This window comes from Carcharodon carcharias, chromosome 1 (assembly GCF_017639515.1).
Source record: "Carcharodon carcharias isolate sCarCar2 chromosome 1, sCarCar2.pri, whole genome shotgun sequence".
NCBI classification, from domain to species: domain Eukaryota; kingdom Metazoa; phylum Chordata; class Chondrichthyes; order Lamniformes; family Lamnidae; genus Carcharodon; species Carcharodon carcharias.
In genome coordinates, this window is record NC_054467.1 from 189437843 (window position 1) to 189452417 (window position 14575).

The 14575-nt window shown below is 39.4% G+C and overlaps 1 protein-coding gene across 1 annotated transcript in view; it reads left to right on the plus strand.

Annotated features, from left to right (window-relative positions):
- Nucleotides 1-14575, plus strand: part of LOC121292851 (valosin containing protein) — a 53959-nt gene that overhangs the window by 25316 nt on the left and 14068 nt on the right. The window contains exons 7-13 of the mRNA XM_041215346.1: nucleotides 553-655; nucleotides 3404-3537; nucleotides 7110-7245; nucleotides 7334-7446; nucleotides 9389-9553; nucleotides 9661-9783; nucleotides 10485-10697. Coding sequence (XP_041071280.1) covers nucleotides 553-655; nucleotides 3404-3537; nucleotides 7110-7245; nucleotides 7334-7446; nucleotides 9389-9553; nucleotides 9661-9783; nucleotides 10485-10697 — 987 coding nt within the window. The remainder of the gene's footprint in view (nucleotides 1-552; nucleotides 656-3403; nucleotides 3538-7109; nucleotides 7246-7333; nucleotides 7447-9388; nucleotides 9554-9660; nucleotides 9784-10484; nucleotides 10698-14575) is intronic.

Below are 14575 nucleotides of genomic sequence, written 5' to 3' on the forward strand. Positions count from 1 at the left end.
TCACATTATCTATGATGTAGCAGTCCAGTTAATCAGCTCATCCGCCACCTTAAACACCTACACCCTTCACCAGGCACACTGTGACTGCAGTGTGTACTATCCATAAGATGCACTGCAGCAACTTGCCAAGGCTTTTTCAACAGCACCTCCTGAACCCTGACCCTACCACCTAAAAGGACAAGAACAAATGGGTGTCTACATCACTTCCAAGTTCCTCTCCAAGTCTCTCACCACCCCACCTTGGACACACATTATTGTGCTTTCATTGTCGCTGTGTCAGAATTCTGAAACTTCCCATCTAACATAATGCTAGAAGCACTTTCGTCACGTGGATTGAAACGATTAAGAAGAAGGCCCTTTACAACTTTTTGAGGAAGCGAGGGGTGGGCAATAAATGCTAGCTTTACCCATAGCCCTACAATGGAGATCTGTATTATTCTGTCCTGGATTTTAGTAATAATTTTTAAAAAGGTTTTGTACTTTGCATGTTATTTATTTGTATAGAATTGAATCATTGGTTTCCTCAAGTTTCTGTCCTTTTCCCCAATGTAGCCTCCAAGAGGTATTCTGTTATATGGCCCCCCTGGTACTGGCAAGACCCTGATAGCTCGTGCTGTTGCAAATGAAACTGGTGCATTTTTCTTCCTTATAAATGGTAAGCTACCATTTTATATTTAGGTTAAAATGGTTAATGTACATCTGTGTAGAAAGGCTAAAATGTTATGCCCTTAGTAGACTCAAAATGCTTCCTAGACTCCAGATGGTGATATAAATCGTTCATTTAAATGTTCTAGTTCTGGCCAGACTTGTGAAGTTGAGTCAGTTGACCTAATCTTGATAAAACATATTGGTTTGTGTAATGCAAGTGTTTTGCTGTCATAAACTTGTACCAGGTTTTCTTAGAAAGCGTAGTTGAGTTAATATGGTTTTAATGAGTTACTGTGATTGTCATATGTAAAACACAATTGAAACTGAAGCGTTGCTGGAGGTTTTATGTGCACATTTTACATACTTCAGGAGTGATGGCCAAGGGAAAAATGGCAAGAAACAAATGTGCTTTCTGAGATTTAATTTTGTCTGTGACCTTCTGGTTCTCATGCTGCAGTGTGCTAACTCTTTTCTTTGCCTCAGCTTGCAGCTTAGTTCCTCATTGCTGCACTCATGCCTGCATCAAAATGCTAGTTGTGGGTTACAATTTTTTCTTTAAAGTCTATTCTGCTTTTCTTCAGACATTATGTTGAGTGCGTAGACATTTGGTACCATAGCCTAGATTTTCCTGCAATGATGATTTTGACAACATAAACTTAGTGGCTTAGCACACCAGTTTCAGTGTCAGAAACATCCTTTATATTTTCCTGCTATAACACAGATGGAGGAGGCATAGCCATTTTTATTCTTTTTTTTTTGCTTTATTCTTTCATGGGATGTGGTTGTTACGGACAAGGCCAGCATTTGTTGCCCACTCCTCATTGCCCTTGAACTGAGTGGCTTGCTAGGCCCCTGCAGGGGCCAGTTGAGAGTCACATGTAGGGAAGACCAGATAAGATTTCCTTCCTTAAAGGACATTAATAATTTTTCATGGTCACTATCACTGAGACTAGCTTTATGTTCCAGATTTATTAACTGAATCTGAATTCTACCATGCTTTGGCATGATTTGAACCCATGTCCCCAGAGCATTATGCTGGATCTCTGGATTACTAGTCCAACGACATTACTACTGTGCCAGCATTATCCCTTAATTTGGCAATATAGATAATCAGCTAGTTGAATTATAACTTCTCAGTAAAATATGGTGTATCCTAATTAATGGGACATTAGTTATCTAATAATATTACACATTGTGGAATCTATATGTTCTATAACAGCAGTTCCTTTCTGTCATGACAGCTGCCACCAGAGTTCCTGCCTCAACTTTTGGATGGCAGGATTTTAACAAGAGTTCTTCCTCTAAGAACAAGTTCATTCAGATATTGTAGGTGGTATTCCTACTTTTATCCCAGTTACCAATCTTGTAGTCAGCTGAACAACTTGTAGGACCCAGGAGAACTTTGTGGCAGTCAGTGTTGGAGGCGAGCCTTTTAATTAATATCTAAGTTGACCAAATTCTTAAGCACATTTCATTTTATGACACTTGCATGGAATTTGAGCGCTGTAACTCTAATGATTCTGCATCAGGTATAGATCAGTTCGATTCTTACACTGATGTGTAGCAAGCCCTGCTGGAAAGTGGATGTGAAGTTGAGATCCGGTTTGCTAAAAGGCCCCCTCATCCCATAGTTTGCTGGAGTTTACTGTCTATAAAGTGTTAACCTTGAATGAAATGTTTGAGGGCTGCCAGGACACATTGACGCATGCTGTTCTGAGCTGCTGCCTTCAAAAGAAAAGACTGGGAAAAATTTTGGGTGGAAAAAGAAACTCCCTGTGGAGCCATCACTTGTTGCCATGTCCTTTGGTGACTGTGCCTTCTCCCTTCAGTATGTGGGAGTGTGTTTTGATTCAAATAACGAAGACTGCATTCTCAGGAAAATTGGAGTTTGCTTAACTTGTCAGTTATTAATCTGTTTGAGTTTAATCTTTGATACTGGATTATAAAACATTATGGAAGAATTAAGCAATCTAACAAAGTGGTTTGGATGAAAACACTCAAATTCTTTAGTTTCACTTATACAGAAATAGGTACTTCACATTGCAAAGCTCACTGTTGATGGACTTTATAAGTAGTGCTCATTTCAAGATTTTGCTTAGAAACGAGCCTTTATAAATGTTGTAATCTGTTTTGGCTCTATCCTATTTTTCCCTACCACCACCCCCCACCTTGCCAGCAAGGGTTGGAAAGAACGTTTTAATTTTATGAACAGTGACCGGAAATTTCCTTAAAACTTTGTGAGTGAATGCATGAGTTAGAGTCAAAGGAAGGTTTCTTACTGACTCAAGCCCTGATTCGTGATATTAGTTGATTGCAACAAAGACAATGTGTGATTTGGGTCTACAATTGGCTTCAAAAGTGGTGGGAGGGCAGTGGGGAGAGTGAAAGTGATAATCAGCCAGTGTATCCTCTTATGATCATTAATCAATTATCTCTGTTTTTAAAATGTGTACAAGTCAATAATTGTGTTCAAATTGATTGACTTTTATTTATTTGTTTGAATAAAAAGTGTTGAAATTTGATATCGCATGTTTGCATATGAAGATTAACACTTGGGTGGTGTTTTAGAAGGCGAGTGTTAGCAGCACAAAATAGAGCCCCTAATAATAGGACACTGGTGCAGAATACCATAGCTAGCCATCTCTGTATTGTTTCATTGTTTATGTAGGCGAAGATGCTAAGTAAACTTTAATAGTTAATGTTAAATATTGCAGGATTAAATATTGTCTAATTTTGCTGAATTGTTTCGCTATAGGACCTGAGATAATGAGCAAGCTTGCAGGAGAATCTGAGAGCAATCTGAGGAAAGCATTTGAAGAGGCTGAGAAAAATGCTCCTGCTATCATTTTTATTGATGAATTGGATGCCATTGCTCCAAAGAGAGAGAAGGTATATTCTAAATGTCATTTAGGTGCTACTATAATTAAGTAGTTGCGTCCCCAAACCTCAATCTGAATGCTTATTTTGAACTTTTGAGCAGCAGCTACATCAATGACTGTACATTTTATCATTGCCTTCAATTTGAGTTTCATCTGCAAATTTAAAATTGAAGAAGATAATGAAGGCAATATTTCAAATTTCCTGTAGAAGGAATCTTTTATGCACTTTATCATACTCCTCCTTTTGTGACTAATTTAGCTGCTATTATCCAGTGTTGGAACCTTGTCAGATCGACTTTGCAAATATACAAGTGTATGGCATTTATTACATTTCCCTTGGCACCCTTGTCTTTAATCTCAAGCAAGTTTGTTAAACATGTTTCTAATTAAAATGCCTCCAGTGGGATATTTTTGTTTCCTGCTATTGGTAGTCTGGCTAAAAAAAATCAGGTATCCAGTTCTGATGAGAAAATCTCTCTTACTGATGTCAGTTGAGGGATAAATGTTGGTTAGGACACTGGGAGAAACGCTCCTGCTCTTCAATTAGTACCATGAGATCCTTCATGTCCACCTGAGTGTGCTGATGGGACCAGAGTTAACATGTCACCTTGAAAATAATCCCATTGGCAGTGAATCACTCACTCAGTATTGCACTAGAATGCCAGCCTAGAATGTGTGCTCAAGTTTTTGAGTGGGATTTGCACTGACTCAGATGAGAATGCTACAGCCAAGTTAAGGCTGAGACTGTATGATAGAATTTAACATTCTTAACTCTCATTTTGTTAGAAACAGGAGCCTTTGCACAATTTGTTTAATGTGCATTTTTAATATTTCCATCGTTGAAACAGTTGTCAACTGGTATTAAATAGAATGGTACCAACATCTCCCAAGCTGGTGGTCACTGTCGTAGTTTATCACATAGTTTTCTGGTAGTAGAGTTATACTCTATGCTGTTTTTTTCTGAAACTAGCTCCCTTTAGTAGTCTGCCATGGACTGTTGTCTCTTTGAAATGGTCACTGAAACTGGAGAGTTGGGAACTTTGTGGTCTTAAATGATGTCCCACAGCCTGCATTATTTGCTTCAGTTACAAATCGTTTCCTCTGCTGGAGATATGGACTCTAATGATTGAGCAAAGGATTAGTTGTATTGGAATGGGAAGGCAGTCATTTTGAGTGAAGGAGAAGGGAGGGTGTGCGCAGGTGATATAATTGGAGAAGATTTATGGAGATTGGGGCACAGACCTGTAGATAAAATCAAAGCAGTGAAAGCAGTCGTGTGGAGCATGGGCAAACTGGACTGGCCCATGAGAGACTGTGGCCTGTTGGTGGAATGGCCGGATGCCATAAGAGGTAGTCATGAGAAGGTTGAATTTGACAGGGTGTTCAGAGGATGCAGAAAACAAGAGGGGTGAAAATTTGAGGTATAACGTTGTAGAAGCAAAGCAAGATCAGGAAGTCCAGGACAAGATTTGAGAGATAATGTGTAGCTAATCAACAGAAAAAAACTGTTAATGGAAAGAGAGCCAAGTAAATGAATAGGTTAAAAATAAATTTAAAGAAATGTGCAATTTGGGAATGGGGAGGGCTTCCTTGCAAAGATGGGAATGAGAGAAAACAATGGACTTGCAGTTTTCAAGATCATTCCACAATGGAGGAGTAAATAGAAAATATTAAATATAGCAGGCTTTACCTGTGGATATTACTTTACCTATAGATATTCCTAAATAGGAACATAGACAACTTACAGTAAAGATGGAGGTCATTTGATTCATTGTGCGTGTGCTAGTCGAGAAATAATCTATCCAGTCCGATTCCATTTTCCAGCTCTTGATCCGTAGCCTTGCAGGTTACGGCACTTCAAGCGCACTCCAAGTAGTTTTGAAAATGCTCTGAGGTTTTCTGCCTCTACCGGAATTTCAGGTATTAAGTTCCAGACCCACCACTGTGTGAAAAAAGTTATAGACTTCCTTCTGATCCTTCTGCTTCTTACATTAAATCCACCCCTTGGTTGTTAACCTCTCTGCTAAGGGAAATATGCCCTTCCTATCCACTCCATTTAGGCCCCTCGTAATTTTATATATCTCAGTTAAACCTCCCCTCAGCTTCCTTTGCTCCAAAGGAAATAACCCCTGCCTACACAATCTTTTCTCATAGCCAAAGTTCTCCAGTCCTTGCACCATCCTCGTAAATCTCTTAACTCTCTAGTCTGATTATATTCTTCCTGTAATCTGACCAGAACTATATGCAGTACTCCAGCTATAGCCGAACTAGTGTTTTTTTTAACTGTTCCAATATAACCTCCTAGCTCATACTTCCCTTTGTTAGCCGAGGCATAGAATATATTCCAGGTGCTTTTTTAAACACTTTATCTATCTGTTCTATCTTCAGGGATCTCCAGACATGCACAGCAAGGTCCTTTAGTTCATTTATACACCTTGGTAATCTGCCATTTATTGTGTATCCCTTTGCCTGATTAAATTCCATTTGTTAGTTTTTGGCCCACCTGACTAGTTCGTTGGTATCTTCCTACAGTCTACAATTTTCTTCCTCACAAAAATTGACCCCTGGTTGATAGTATCATCTGCAAGCTTAATCATTGCAAAAAGCTTATTAAATAGTGAGAACAAGAAATGAGTGTGATGAGGAGGAAAACTCAGTTGTAATGTTACAGTAAATGGACTTGAAATCCTAATTTTTCAGTTTTTTTTGCCTGATTTGTCTGATTGAAGCTACTTTAGCCACATTGGACAGGCAGCACTGCCTGCCCCAGGGGAGTCTACATAGCACCGCTTTGAAGCAGTGCTATGTGAACAAATTTTTTTTTTTTAGCTCACTCCCTATCCTTCTCAAGCTCAGTTTCCCTTCCTGACATAATTGCAGTTGCCTGGATGATCATCTTGTGTCTCTTCATAACTTTTGTGATCTATTCCTTACAGTCCCAGTGTGTGCTCTCAGCATTAGATTCCTCCCACTGCTTGCTACTTCTGCTGTACCAATGGTGGTTGCTTATTGAGCGACTACACACTTGTCCTCTGGAATTCTTCACCCAGTTCCCTTTGCCTACTTTCGAAAACCTCCTCGGAACCTTCCATTAAAGCATCCATAGTGTTGGCTCTCCATCCTGTTTATTTATCCTTTCCTTTTCCCCATGCTCTGTGTGCACTATATCCTTTTGCTTATTGTAATGTGCTTTAAGATGTCTGAGTCCATTTACAGTTTGCTGCTTTCACTACACCTGGTTTAATATTCTTTGCAAACCTGGATAAATTCCTCAATCTTCCAATCCAAAAATTGAGATAAAAGCTGGGGCTCCCAACAGTGATCCTTGAAGACACAATCTGTCACTGCCCACCAATCTGAAAACAACCTTTTTATTCTATCACTGTTTCCTACCTTCCAGTCAGTTTCTTATTCATGCTGCAAAGCTCTGTCTTTTAGCTAGGCTGTATATATGCTATCACCAAACTTTTCATTTAAGGAGTTTTCTGAAAGCTGCCTTTCCACTGTGTTCTGCATGGATTGCTTCCAAGCTGATGTTGGATAATTTATTGGCCCTTTCTTCCTAACTGTTTACCTTTCTAGACACATGGAGAAGTGGAACGTCGTATTGTGTCACAACTGCTCACTTTGATGGATGGTTTGAAGCAGCGGGCTCATGTTATTGTTATGGCAGCTACAAATCGCCCAAACAGCATTGATCCTGCCCTTAGACGATTTGGTAGGTTGAAACTTGCGTTTGTGTGAGTGAAGCACGCGGTCTGTGTGTATTTGTGCATTGTAATTTACTTAATAATTTCACTTAACAGGCCGGTTTGATAGAGAGGTGGACATTGGTATTCCTGATGCCACAGGTCGACTGGAAATCCTACAGATTCACACAAAGAACATGAAGTTGGCAGATGATGTAGACCTTGAACAGGTTTGTAAATATCTAACAGGAGATGTCAGTATCCAGCACTCAGAAATTTAGTAACTACTTTAACTGTTCAATATGCTAAACCGTAGAACAATGAGATATACAAAAAATAATTTAATATTTAGACCCTGTTTCTGCAGCCATAACAAAATAATTTAGTTAAATTGCAAATTGTTAGTCATCGGAAATGGTTTGTAATGAAGATTGAATGTATATTATATAGAGCCACACATAATGTATGAATGTGAAATGCCTCTAGCAAATATTGTGGATTAATGATGTCCTATTAGTCAATCTCCTGTGACACAGCATTTTTTTAAGTGCTTGATATGATCTTGTAAATGGCATATCAATTATTTTGCATGGTAAGCATATTCACAGATCTCAGATATTTCGAAAATAAAGTACTGAGCTAGGATGTAAAGTAAAAGACATCTGATTCATCCAAGTGCAGAGAGAATTATTTGATCAATTAGGGCTAATATTAATGACAGTTCTGGTCATCACTGGCTGTGGGGGAAATGGTCAGGGGACAGAGTTGTAGTTAAGAGCACAACATGGTGACAAGCAACACTCCAGGAGAAGTGTAGCATGAGACATGCAATGCCGGCCAAGTGGAAAAAATTGGTGGATAAGTGAGGCTCAACAGCAGAAAATTCTTCTGGGGAAATGGGAGCAGGGCCATTTGGAATAGAAGAGACAAGTGGAGAAGCAGAAAGTTACAGTGAGAAAAGGGGGCAGGGAAAAATTACTGTGAAATTGAGAAGCATGTTTAAATTTAAAATTGCATGACTTATCGGAATTACAAAAGCATTTGTTGAAAACAAATTGCTGGATGAAGTTGGGCTTTTTTTGAGTGAAACACTGCAGTATCTCTCAAATGATGCAAAGCTATATCACTGTTGTTGCTGACAAATGCTTTCTAATAATATGACACACTATTTGGACATCAGAAAGTAAGTGGAGAGGAAGAGTGCATACAATTTTTAAAAAATATTTTGCTTTTTCGTAGTGTGTTCACGGAATCAAGACCAAGTGTGGTCTTCAGGAGAAGTTTGGTTAGAGGATGGTGGACAATTTAGGTGCACAGATATAGTTCAACACACATTTTAAAGTTGCATGTTCTGTCTTTTTTATATATTCTGTTTATAAATTCATGTCTTAATTTATAATGGCAACTGCCTAATAAACTACTCACCTGTAATTGCATTATTCTACCAGGGGAGGTGCTGCTGTGCCACCTTTCTTGGTTTTTGGGGCAGTGAGCCTTACAGGAGAGGAGCTTGCCTGCTTAAAGGTATTATGCCTGCATTCTGAGGATATGTGGCTGGTTTTAGCTTGTAGAATGGCACCATCATTCAATAGTGTATGGGTAATACAATATTTTACAGCCCAGGAAGTGGCTGATTTTGCCTTTGCCAGCATTATGGAAGGTATCCACTTGGCCCAATTTTCCTATTCTTCTTAGGTACCCTTTTTAAAAATATCCAATGTGTAACCACTTCTCTTTAAAACTATTATGGATTCTGCTTGCACCATGGTTTCCGGTGGTGTGTTTCATATCCTTAAAAACACGATGTAGCCTCTCCCTTTGTTTTTTTGGTTATCTGAAATTTATATCTAGTTGCAACTCACTGACCAGTATTTTTAGTTTCTCCTGGTTTTACTTCTCCTCATAATTTTGAACTCTTAATCACCTTAGTTCTCATGAAAGTAACCCCAGTTTTTTATACTCCTATAATTAAAGCATCTTATCACTCTTTTATGCAACGCTTGTATTTTGTACTTCTGAAGTTAAAAACATTTATAACATGTTTGAAGCTAATGTATGATGTGCAGTTTGTTTTGTTTAGTCAAATATATTGCATATGGTGGCAAGTTATTAAAAGCTTGAAGTGAAACCTAAGGTGGATGGGTTTTGGTTAGTAAACATTTCTTGCTTTAGGTTGCTAATGAAACTCATGGCCATGTTGGTGCTGATTTGGCTGCCTTATGCTCGGAAGCTGCTCTTCAAGCTATAAGGAAAAAGATGGATGTTATTGATCTGGAAGATGAAACCATTGATGCTGAAGTTATGAATTCACTTGCAGTTACCATGGATGATTTCAGGGTAGGACTCTTTTTAGTAAAGATACCAAACTTACTGCAGTCCTGTTTGTGTTTTGAGCTAACTTAATGCCTTAACTTATATTGCATAAATGTTTTGTTTGTTTACAGTGGGCTTTGAGCCAGAGCAATCCTTCAGCACTGCGTGAGACAGTGGTTGAGGTTCCTCAGGTAACGTGGGAAGATATTGGTGGACTGGAGGATGTGAAGAGGGAGCTTCAGGAACTTGTACAAGTAAGCTACTCTGAGATTTTAGATTTTCAAGTTGTGGTGTAAATTTACTGGTCTGAAATAGAGATTGGAAAATTGCTTCCATTTAAAGAATTGACATAAAATTGTGACACTCAAATCAAATTGTACCAAGTAAATTGTTTACGATATTAAAACTGGGACTGCTTTGCATTAATATTAGTAATACCAGTAGATTATTTTTACTTCCTTTTGTCCCCGTCTCTCAAAATACTCGTTCTTTTTGGAACATGACTTCACAATGACTGATAGCCTTCTGGTATCTTGTGCAATTGACTTTCCTAGTCTTGAATCCAGGCAGTAAAGTATTTTGCCTGTTTGATTGTTGTCCACACATGTGCACATATTTGTTCAAGCAGATGCCATTAGACTGCTATCAGGAGTGGGAATCCAGATGATATTTTCTTATTGCCCTCCCCGTGCCCAGCTGAAATGAATTAATTTAGTCACAGTCCAGGAAATACACCTAGCACCATCCAATCCTTGTGGTTTACTGTCACACCAGATAGTATCTTTATCTTATAGGTATTGAGATGAGAGACTTATTTGATAATACAAAATTAAATTTTAATTAGACCTGGGCATTAAACGATGTCTGAAGGAACACTGTTACTTTTGTGTTTTACCACTGTTGGGGTACTTCATGAAAAGCTATGTGAAACATAACACAAATTTGTTTTTAACAGTATCCTGTGGAGCACCCAGACAAATTCCTGAAATTTGGCATGACCCCTTCAAAGGGTGTACTATTTTATGGACCACCTGGTTGTGGTAAAACTTTGCTGGCAAAAGCCATTGCAAACGAATGCCAGGCCAACTTTATTTCGATCAAGGGACCAGAGCTTCTTACCATGTGGTTTGGAGAATCTGAGGCAAATGTCCGAGAAATCTTTGATAAGGTATGTAGTGAAAGTGTATTATTTAAAATAATAGCATATTAATTTTTATTAAGAGCATAAATCATAAAAATGTTTATTTAACTAATGTCTTGACATTGTTTTTCAGGTTTTCTGTGTTATGTACCCTTTTAAACTTCTGATTAGAGTTCCTTTTTAGAAATAGTTGAGCACTTGCCAAAAGGCATTTCCACTGATTTGTCCAGTAAGAAAAATGGAGTTGCTCATTATTGTTGAATGATGTTTAGGGCTTCATATGAAGGAAAAATAGCTCTAAAGTAATGCTACTAAAATGCATTGAAATTTTGAATGTAGATTGTTTAAAACATTTGTCATTATCAGTCACTGGCCTTTCTAGCTTGAATATCTTTTGTTCTCATTTGCTCCCATGATCTTATTTTCAATAAATCAATAGGTTGTCCCATTATCAATAACAGACAATTGTGCAAGTGCTCCCTCAAATTAAGAGGCACCACCAATATAATTAAAGATAAAATGTAATCAGCAGAAGTGGCAAATGGCTAGGGTATCAGTGGAGTGACTTAAAACTAGATTTAGCACCGCTGCTCCATACAACACTTCACCCCAGCAGTACAAGGAAAGGCCCTGCTGGATGGCAGCGTGAAACAACAGGCCAGGCCTGGACAGAAGACCAGGATGAGGAATTGGAGAGTGTGTAGGAGCAGCCTGTACAGGAAATCCCTCTCTGCAGAGTGGAATGACAGAATATGCAAGTGATGGCTCAAGTTGAGACAGAGTTTCCTGAGGGAGTTCCCGGGACTTCCGATCTTACTGCTGTTCAGGTGCAATGAGAAAGCTGTGCATGCTGAAGCCTTATCAGTGCAGCAAAAGGAATCCAGGCTGTGTATGACTTTGCTCTTGCTGTTTTATTAATTTTGATTGCTTTTAATATAATGTAGGCTTCCATGGCTTCTGCTTTTGAGTGATCTGCAATCTGTTCTGCAGCTGTAAAAATATTTCTCTCAAAGTTTGATGGCTTCAAAACCTATTCCATTGCCTGGTTTCCCAGCCATCTGGAGACTGAGCATGAAAATTTGTGCTCATAAGAAGCCTGATAAAGTGCCCAATTGTCTAAGCACATGTCACTGGCATCAAAGCACTCTGAGGGAGAGGATGAACAAATAGAAATCATTGTCTATATCAGTACCAATGACATGAATAGAAAGAGGGATGAGTTCCAGGCAGATTTTATGGAGTTAGCAAGCAGGACCTCAAATTTAGCCATGTGCTAGTGGTTATAGAAATAACACGATAGAGCAGATGAATTAGTGGCTGGAGAAATGATGCAGGAGGGATGGCTTTAGACATTGGGAATGTTTCTAGGGGTGATAGATCCTCTACAGGCTGGATGGCTTTCACCTGAACGGAGCTGAGACCAGTGTCCTTGTGGGTGGTTTGCTAGTGCTATTTGGAAGGGCTTAAACTTGCTTGGAAGGGGGATGTGAACCAGGCTGTAACGTTAGAAAGGGAAAATAATGTGCAGAAAGAATTGGGAGAGACACAGCCCTAGAGTAGGAAATCGTAAGGCAGTAGGTGGGGTCAGAGTAAGAGGGAATGCAATAAGGTTTAAATTAGATTTGCAGTGCATATGTGTGAATGCACGGAGCACAGTCAATAATGTTGGTGAGCTGCAGATCCAGGCAGTCATGTGAAAATATCATGTGGCAATAACAGAGACCTGGCTCAAAAAAGTACAGGACTGAGTACCTGGGTACCAAATATTCTTGAATGCAAAGTGTTCAAGAATGAAAGGAGGAGGGGTGGCAGTATTGGTTAAGGACAATATTACAGTGCTGAAGAGAGAGGATGTCCTATAGAGATTGAGGATAAAAACCAGTTAGAGCTAAGAAATAATAGAGGTTCTATTACACTACTAGGTATAGATGTAGTGAAACAAATTCGCAAGGAAATTAGAATGATGAATGGTTGCATTTTGCAGTGGTGTGAGGTATATCGTGGGGTTCCTCAGCATTATTATTAGGGACCACTGCTTCTCTTGATCCAAATTAATGACCTACATTTATAGATGACACAAAACTTGGAAGTATTGTGAACTCTAAGGAGGATATATTTAAGACAACAAAGGCTGCTGGAATGGAAGGACATCAAGTTGAAATTTAATGCAAAAAGGTGTGAAATGACATACCTTGGCGGAAGAATAAGGAAAAATAAAGGATGGAATTCTAAGGGAGCAGAAGGACCTGGGAGTTTATATGCATAAATCGTTGAAGTTGGCAGAGTGGGTTGTGAAAGCAATGTGCAATGGTTATGGAGTTCTGGGATTTCTAAGTAAAGACATAAGAGTATAGAAACAAGAAAGTCATGGTGAACCTCTACAGGACACAGGTTCAGCCTGAATTAGAGTAGTGTGTCCAGTTTTAGGCATCATCCTAAGGAAGGATGCAAAGACATTAGAGTGCAGAAAAGATTTATGAGGATGGTTCCAGGGATGAGGGATTTCAGTTACATGGACAGATTGGAGAAGCTGTGGTTGTTCTTAGAGAAGAGAAGGGTGAGAGGTTGATAGAGATGTTCAAAATCATGATGGGTCTGAACAGAGTAGATAGGGAGAAATTGTTCCATGGGGTAAGGGGGAAGAACCAGAGGGCACTAATTTAAGTTGAATGGCAAAAGAGCCAAAGGGCATGTGGAAAATCTTATAATGCAGCAAGTGATTAGGATCTGGAATACACTGCCTGAGAATTTGGTGGAGGCAGATTAAATCAAGGCTCTCAAAAGGGAATTGGGTAATTATCTGAAGAGAAAAATTTGCTGGGCTACTGGGAAAAGAGAGAAGTTGCAAGGCTTTGGGGAAAGGCTGGGAGAATGGGACTAGGTGAGTTGCAGTTGCAGAGACCTGATATGGAGTTGATGGGCCATATGGCGGCTTCCTGTGCTGTAACCACTCTATGATTCTGCGTACCATCGCTAGGGCCCCAGAATTGGAACAGTAAGAATAGATATTTGGAGTAATATGCTGATGAAACATTTTTTTTATTCACGTAGTATGTGGGCTTTGCTGGCTGGGCCAGCATTTATTGCCCATCCCTAGTTGTCCTTGAGAAGGTGGTGGTGAGTTGCCTTCTTGAACCACTGCAGTCCATGCGATGTGTGTACACCCACAGTGCTGAAATGTCCTGTTCCCCTATTAACCAAAAGTTTGATCTGAGCCATTATTTTCTCTTCGAAAATGCATCCTTTACAATTCCAGAGGTAACATGAGGTGGGAGTAAATGCCCTTGATATAAGGCAGCATTTCTCAGAGTGAGGCATCAAGTAGCCTTAATAAAATTTAAGTCAATGGAAATTGGGGATTGTGGGGGTAGATACTTTCCATTGACCAGCTGTATATTTAGCATAAAAGAAGGTTTTTGTGGTTTTTGGAAGCCAATCACCTGCTCCCCAGGGCATCAGTGCAGGAGTTCATCACAGTAGTGTCCGAGGCCCAACCATCTTCAGCTGCTTCACAAGACCTCCCCATCGTAAGGTCAGAAGTGAGGATGTTGCTGATGATTGCACAGTGTTACACGTCTCCACAGATAATGAAGCAGTGCATGGCTGCATGCAACAAGATCTGGACAATGTTTAAGGTTAGGCTGATGTGTGGCATGAATGCTACTTATGAACTAGGAGCAGGAATAGGCTATTTAGCCCCTCGCACGTGCTCTGCCATTCAATTAAGATCATGGCTGATCTGATTGTAATCTCCTCTCTACTCCTGATAACCTTTCATGCCAGTGGATACAAGCCTAGTTTGTCCAACTTTTCCTCACAAAACAACCTGCCCATTCCTGATATTAATCCATTAAACCTCTGAACTGCTAATGCATTTGCATCCTTCCTTAAATAAGGAGACCAAT